The sequence below is a fragment of the Bolinopsis microptera genome, chromosome 8, assembly GCF_026151205.1.
Source record: "Bolinopsis microptera isolate Bmic1 chromosome 8, MBARI_Bmic_1.0, whole genome shotgun sequence".
NCBI classification, from domain to species: domain Eukaryota; kingdom Metazoa; phylum Ctenophora; class Tentaculata; order Lobata; family Bolinopsidae; genus Bolinopsis; species Bolinopsis microptera.
The window spans coordinates 6,832,748-6,840,665 of NC_087079.1; the positions used below are offsets into that span (position 1 = coordinate 6,832,748).

General features: G+C 34.8%; 2 protein-coding genes across 2 annotated transcripts; both read right to left on the bottom strand.

Annotated features, from left to right (window-relative positions):
- Positions 1-372: 372 nt before the first annotated feature.
- LOC134820120 (protrudin-like) lies at positions 373-1,344 on the bottom strand. The gene has a single exon (XM_063830341.1). It carries the CDS (start codon positions 1,342-1,344, stop codon positions 373-375), a length of 972 nt encoding a protein of 323 aa, XP_063686411.1.
- Positions 1,345-2,207: 863 nt separating this feature from the next.
- Positions 2,208-5,522, bottom strand: LOC134819202 (protein FAM72B-like). The gene is made up of 4 exons (XM_063829008.1): positions 5,367-5,522; positions 5,051-5,128; positions 4,691-4,815; positions 2,208-4,408 (listed from the first exon to the last, which is right to left on the bottom strand). The coding sequence occupies exons 1-4, from the start codon at positions 5,519-5,521 to the stop codon at positions 4,290-4,292; spliced, it is 477 nt and encodes a 158-aa protein (XP_063685078.1). The 5' UTR covers position 5,522; the 3' UTR covers positions 2,208-4,289.
- Between the last annotated feature and the right edge of the window lie 2,396 nt (positions 5,523-7,918).

Consider the following 7,918-nt stretch of genomic DNA (forward strand, 5'->3'; position numbering starts at 1 on the left):
TTGTTTACACTGTATTGACTCATAAATTCGGAATAAAACCCGGTTTTCTGAATAAAACTCAAACAATGCTAGGAATGTAGGAGCACACGAAGGATGTGTTATATATTATAACGTTAATTACATAACATTACGTCAGTAACATTAAAGAGAGAGGGTTTGCAAAAGCTGCCGGAGCTGGCTGCCGGAGCTGGCTGCCGGAGCTGGCTGCCGGAGAGGAGTCTTGCTGAAGTCATCATCCTGAGGGCTGAGTGTGACTGTAATGTAATTTACTACTTGACTGGAAGGGTTATTTATATTGAGTTCAATAAAAAATGCTTATACTATTTCTGAGTGAGCGAGGGATAGAAGATAGCTGACGTAATAATGTGATCCCTAACCAGTGCCGGGCAAGTAAAGAGCGCACTCAGCACATACTTTCACCAAATCATGTTTAGTATCAGGGTTAGTAACCCCCAGCGAGGCCTTAACAACAGTGTTACAACAGCATTTAGCACAGTAACTCCTACCACAAAACCCACACATCACCTCCCCACAGCCAGTACTAGAGCAGTTTGTGCAGGGTCGAGAACAAGAGAGAGCACTCGGGGACATTCCGTCCTCTTCAATATCATCCTGTGATTCCTGAACTGGATCCAGTGGAACATGGAGAGAAGGCTGATTTGAAAGCTCGGCTGAATCCTCAAACTCACCATCACTCTCTGCCCTCTCGTAGTCCTGTTCCAACGCAACTTTACATTTAAAATCTATCTCAGTGAGAAGCCCCCTGAGAGCATTATAACATGTCTTATTACAACAGAAGAGATACAGAACAACACCTAGTAGGAGGATATTGAGGGGGATGACAGAGGGGGCGAGGATCAGGAACCCTGCAATCACTAAACAGTTTCTAGTCTCGTTAAAGTCCTTCCAACACACCACTTCAATTAGCTTATCACCAATCTGGAGGACATTCTTCAGTAACACGTCCAGTTCCTGCAACATGCACTTGTAGTCCTCTATCGTCTGTTCTCGGGACTTCTTCGAACTTTCCGGCTCCAGTGAATAATAAATAGGGTTTATAAAGTTGACAGGATTCAGAGGATTAGTTCTAGAATGTTGGTTCTGAGAGAAGTTGCCCATGTAACTGACACTGAACACGCCAGTTAAAGCAGCCAGCAGAGCAAACTGAAGATAGGCAGGGTAGATGAGGAGTGTAGTGGTTACCACGAGGGAGCATATTGTAAACTGGGTGTTTCTCCAGGATAACGCGTGAGAGATGCGTGAGTAGAGGGGGTGGAGGGGTCGGCACACTGATTTGAGCTTGTTATAGTTGGTTACTAGGTCCCTCAGTTCCACTTCAGTCATAGTTCCTGTTTAACAAGAGTTAGTTGAATTTTAATATTTTTAACCGTTATAAATTCTTAGAATATATTATGTTGTTTTTTCTATTTCATTTTGTTCTTGCTAACAATGCCAAATATTTAATACTCTTTAACATTGAAACCCGTGATAATGTTGTCTGTGATAAGCAGGATTAAACAGAGATATCGTCTTCAAAGCACGTGTTCATATTGGAGTTGATTGAACACAACGAACTTACCAAACACTGCCAAAATAATTGTATCTGTTCATTGAATTATTATTTTATTATAACGGTTAACACTTATTAACTGTCTATGTGTTGAGATCACGATATATAATGTGATAAAGCACTGTCATGAAAATCAAAACAGCTCAGTTTATTTGTGTACATTTACCACGTGACTTGTTATTATTATAGTTATTATTAGAGTCACGTGATTATTAGAGTCACGAGACAAACCAATATATAACATAGTTAGCTCATTTGTTTAATTGTACATCAACCGAGTATTTCACAGATAAACATTGCTAATTAACTGATTAATTCTGTCAATGATGCAATGTGGAGGATATTGTTCCGTTACTGAATGGTATTCCAGCAATGCTATATTCGGATTGACTGTTTAGTCAAAGCTATTTCTGAGTATTTGGCATACCTGAAAATCGAATCGTGAAAAAGCTAATTATAGGTTATAATCTAGATGTTCAGATGTAATTGGTGAGGTCACGGTTGCCTTGGCAATAGATTTTTTCCAATAAAATTATTCACACAGAATAGTTTGTGACACAGAATGTGAAATAATTCCATCATTTTAGATACTATATACGATATTTCGGAAGAAATTTACAAAAAATAAAACAAACAGTTACCATGGTTACAGTAATCATTGAAAATTAATTGATATAAATGTTTACAGTTTCATAAATATACAGTTACTTTAATGCTCAAAACAGTGCTACGCTGACAGATAATATGTGAACAAACTCGGATCAGATAGATATTATCGCACAACGCTGACGAAATCAGTACAGTAATAATACATGTAATATAATGCGGCTAGAGTGCGGTTCAACACTCTGATGCGGTTCAAACACCGTGATGCGGTTCAGATAACTTGGTTACAATAATACAATAATGGGTCATCACAAAACGTTGCGTTACAGGTACTGTAAATATAACTGTTATATAATCTGCTTATCTTACAAACTGTCAAATTGCCAAGATAACGTTTGGACTGTATTATCTTTATAATATGTTTATTTACAACAAATGAGAGACTACATTTTCTAATTTTGGAACACACACGAAAATCTTTTACCCATGAGGCCGTGAGGCGGTCACTACTTTTCAAAACGGAAATATTGATTATTGTTAATTACATATTATATTAAGTAATGCCAGAATTACACAACATCTTATTAGGTATCTATTTCAAACCCAGAGTTTGCATTACTCAAAATTGAACATTATAATATATAATATTATTGACTCACGTATATTAACTTCTGTACAAATAAAACTGAGAGAACACAGAATATTGTTAGTATAAACAAGAGAAGCCAAAAAAAAAACAATGCAGTTAACTTAAATTATACAATCACATAAGCAGACTAAAGTTCTAAACACTTATCCCATTTAAAATCCAAAATATCTAACAAAAGGTCCCATAGTTAAGAGAAGAAGAGTAATCCTCCCATCAGGTGTACTATCACTGCAAATTAAAATGTCCTAAAATCCCTTTACATTATTGTTAAAACATTTCAGGCATAAATTTGAATATTAGAAGAAAATTGCTTAAAAGTGAGGCCCTCAATCTTATTCTATTTTTTACTGCTTTAATCAAAAATCTGCAGATTTTACAAGGCAAGCAGATAAAATCAGATCACTTAAATTTCAACAAATAACTCCCAAAATTATATAGCAACTGCAAACTAGGGTCAAACTTAGCTTAGGAAGATTTGAAAAAGGAAAACAGTTCGGTAAATAATATTGTTTTGACGGTAGCTTGCAATTTCGCTAGTATTCGTTATTAATTTAATTTTCACGATTACTGACAAGTGTAGTGCACAGAAAATTATAAATAATATATCTGCACACCGCTGTATAGTGAATGTTACAGTAATCTTATAGTCCCACAAACTTCCAATAGTTACCCTGGTAGTGGGACACAATTTTGAAGAGCAAATTATGAGAAAAAGTTAAATAATTCGAGATCTATCAGCCCGAAAGCAGCAATCGTAGCTCTGAAATTGTCTCCCACTTCAGTTATAGAAAATGTTATGATATTTACAGTAGATATGGCTTATGGCATGGTTGCTTTGGGTCTTCATAATAAACATTTTATAGGTATTATCTGCAATTTAAGAGTAAGATTAATGTGATCATGTGTCAAATTCACATTCCTAAATGCCATAAACCAGTAAAATATATTCAGATTTAACTACAAACATAAGACGGTAACGGTAATCAAATGCCTCTTTTATCTAGAAAACAGCTCAAGTTTTGATAACCGTTATTATCATTCGAAATGAAAGCATCAGAGGGACTAAAGGACAAATCTTTTCCAACAAGGTACTAACTTACTTAGAAAGCCCTAAAAAGTATGGTCGTGAAAATACTTTGTAATTCCTAATATGAAGCTATGAAAATGTTCGGCAAACATGTACATGTACCTACTTAATACGTATACTACTTAGTACTTATACCTAATAACAAGACACACAATCCATATCATAAAAAGCACAAAATAATGTGAATAAGAATGGATAATACCGAAAATCTAAATAATGTACAATGATTTCAACAACATGTTCCTATACCATAATACAAGTTTAACCCGTGTGAAATATGTCTCCACCGTGGATGAGATTGCATCATTTACAACAAAATATTAAAAATAATTATCATTATCTTTAGTTCGAACATACCGTGACTCCAGAATCCGTGATCACCTAATACATTCTATCGGATATAGAGGGAATATAGATCGATTTTTAGATGTTTTATCTTTTAGCTTCTGCAAGTCTTCATGGGTTGGAGGCAATTTTCCCCATATTAAATGCTTCCCTGAAAAGTAGAGACGTGAGCTAACTGCAACTTAAATTTTACTGTTGTATTAAAGTATTAAGTAATGCATTATGTGTTATATGTTTGATAGCTTAAATCACGGGATGAAAGAATATGATCGAGTTATCAGTAGCATAATTACATTACAAGATATTATAACAGATATGATATTTGACAGATTGACAGATAATACAGATCGTACGCGTAGTACAATTACTATTCATTCAAATAGGATACAGTTACTTAAATAATACCTTTACAGAACAAGAACTTGTAAAATACCTGAATCGTCCATACGTTCAACTTCTTTACATTCTAGAGCATGAAACATCCAGAAGTGGCCATTGTTACACGAGTCCATACAGTTCCTACATGGCAACGTCACGTGATACCCCACTTGATTACCACTGAGAATTTAGCAAGATTATGAAGTTATCGTGTTGAGTGTGAATTGATTATCATTGAAATGTAGAAAGCTATCTAAGCTATTATGTTTGACATATTCTATTGTTTCAATTGTTGTTAACCAAAATGCTACTGCATGTCATTTGAGCGCTCTCATGGAAAGTAGAACAACTCATTGGAAAGCTATTTATAAATTGTGGTGATCAAGATAACAGCATATGATTAAGTAAAACTTACCACCCAGCGCAAACCAGGTCACGGATGTGACAGGCACAATTACTTGTGCAATAATCATCTCCACTCATCTCAACAGCACTGAAAATGAAACTTATTAATCCTACGTGAATTATTCAAACTTATGTAATGTCATGTTTAGTTCTATGTGCATGTTAGTTGCAACTTCTACTACTACTACACTTGATTGCAATACTGCATAAATAGCACGATAACATGATGAAGCATGTTACTATTTATAATAGTAATACTTTAGTACACAGTCCACAGAACATGAGAAGTACACGATATATTGTTACAACAAGTGGGCAGTAATTACTTGGGTGGAGGTAGATCAGTGGAGTAGAGTTCAATACTAGTATCAGCTAGAAGGATAGCCCGCATGCCTCGCCAACACAGAATGTTCATGCAGTGGCGACACTCCAGCTTCACCACTCGCTTGTGGAAAAAGGTCTGTGTTTGGTTGTAAGGCATATTCCCTAGTGACCATATAGTTTAAGTTAGAAGGATGTATGAAATGAATAGCCTAGATACTGCAGGTAACAATGTCTAGAACATGTTAGGATTAGGAGTGAAACCCTAAAATTTCCTCTTATTACAATATTGTAACCAGTATATTATTTTCATAGTAATAAAACAATTGAATATAAGAAAAAAAAGTATAAAAGATTTTATCGCACAATCAAAAAAAAGCAAAATAACATGCAATAAATTGATAAAATAACATGCAATAACAAGTATTTTTTATCATCAATTTGACCAAAACCCATAATCATGGGTAGAGTGTACCGCTGCCAGTGTCTCTCTTTTCCAAACAAAAGGAAATGATATTGATTTGAGGAACCGTCCGCTAATGCAAATTGATACCGAGAATGAAATCGGTCGCTCGCTTTTTCAAATCAATAAGCTTTATTACAATTCGTAAGCCGTGATCGAATGGAAAAAGCGAGCGACCGATTTCATTCTCGGTATCAATTTGCATTAGCGGACGGTTCCTCAAATCAATATCATTTCCTTTTGTTTGGAAAAGAGAGACACTGGCAGCGGTACACTCTACCCATGATTATGGGTTTTGGTCAAATATCATCTCTTTTTGATTATAATGACAGGATAATTTACACAGTCGAAACTTCATTAACAAGGAGGTAATTTCGACGATTTCGAAATTCTGCCTTTGAAAACGTTTCCTTGTGTTTAGTTAGGTATATCTGTCGATAACCGACTGAATATGGCACTTTTTACTCATTCAAGTTTGCATTAAATTCATATATAATGCCATTTAAATATCGTGGAAAGCAGAATATATTCGAAATCACGAATGAGCAAAATTCTCACCTTTCGCACGTGCAAACTTTGAGCGGACGTTGCGTGCGCATACAATATTGAATCACCGTAAATTTTTGCATAGTGGTATTTAATATATGGTTTGATAAGCATGCAAAGTTTCAGAAGATTTCAAAAAGAACTTGGATCACAACGAGACTCCAATGTTGATAAAAATCGTGAAAATCAAAATTTTTAGTGATTTTAGCTATTTTAAATCAATTTGGGCGTGTCCCCACGTGTGCAACTTTTCGATTTTTAACTTTAAAACTAGCCTATAACACAATTTACACCTTTTAAAAGCAAAATTGAGCTCTACAACCCAAGGGATGGCCCAACACCAGAGAATACTAATTCACAACTTTTGTGTTTTTATAAAATTATTCTTCAAAAAAGCACTAACTTCAATAGCAAATATCTTTATGAAGGAGCAAGGTAGGAAACTATTCCGGTAGATTTTCGGAATGCTTGAACAATTATCTAAGATGAAAATGTCCTCAGATTTTGAATAAAATTACTCCTTAATAGTGTAAAATCGATTTAAAAAGTTGTTACTTTGTCAAAAGTCAAGTTTTAAAAACACTTAACTTGATGACGTCATCAAGTGATGATGATGACGTTAAATTATTTTTCAATACAATGTAAACTAAAGCTTAAACAATTATCTTTAAAACCTGTGGTTCGAAATGACTGTATCGTTTATACTTTTGAATCTACGGACACTTAAATGTAGGCTACAATTGACTGCAAAAAGCGTCTATACATACATATATATCTTCACGACAATCTGTTGTAAAACAGGGGTTCCAGAAAACCCACTTCCCGATACTCCTGAAACATGACATTTTTTTTACAGTCGATTTGGACAAGGTCTAGACGCCCTGCAAAGTTTCAGATCTCTAACTCAATTTTAACATGGTTTTTAAGGCACCTGAATATGGCGATTTTGGGTTTTTTACCTAATTTCGTATAACATGCTGGCGCGTATTTTGCGCAAATTTCTTAAAAACCTCCATACAACTATTTCTTATTCCTGTCATCTTCAACATTGAATTAGAATGTTTTGAACTTAAATGTACCTGCTGAACTACTTTCGATGAGTCTTAATGCCTGGAAAACAATAAAGGGGATATAATCGTATAGGGGGTAAATAGTGTTGTGAATATAAGGGCGACGGTAATGCTTGCCAGCATTGTGATGAAAAACATGCCTAAAAACATCTGTAATTTAAGCTGCTTAAAAAGGTCTGTACAAAGACAGTCTTTTTAATGATATCTGACTTAGAATATTCATTATACATTAGATTGGTTAAAGAAGTCTCAAAGCATGATCCAAAGATTTCTGAAACAAAAGCCATGATAAGATTTCTTTATTTCTGAATAGTATAGGGTTTGTCTCGGAAAAAGGCTTAAAAGAAGGAGCCTCAATCTTTTCATGAGTGGATTTCAAAATGGCACTCATAAATCTAAATAATCAGTCTGTAAGCAGATCAACACTTCTTTGTGTACCCATCTTAAATAAAACTTGAAAATCCTCTAAAATACGTTC

Coding starts and splice junctions, on each gene's coding strand:
- LOC134820120 (XM_063830341.1), bottom strand. CDS start 1,344: ATGACTGAAGTGGAACTGAGGGACCTAGTAACCAACTATAACAAGCTC.
- LOC134819202 (XM_063829008.1), bottom strand. CDS start 5,521: ATGCCTTACAACCAAACACAGACCTTTTTCCACAAGCGAGTGGTGAAG. Junction 5,129..5,366: donor ACTGATCTACCTCCACCCAA/GTAATTACTGCC, acceptor TTTCATTTTCAG/TGCTGTTGAGATGAGTGGAG. Junction 4,816..5,050: donor GACCTGGTTTGCGCTGGGTG/GTAAGTTTTACT, acceptor CTAAATTCTCAG/TGGTAATCAAGTGGGGTATC.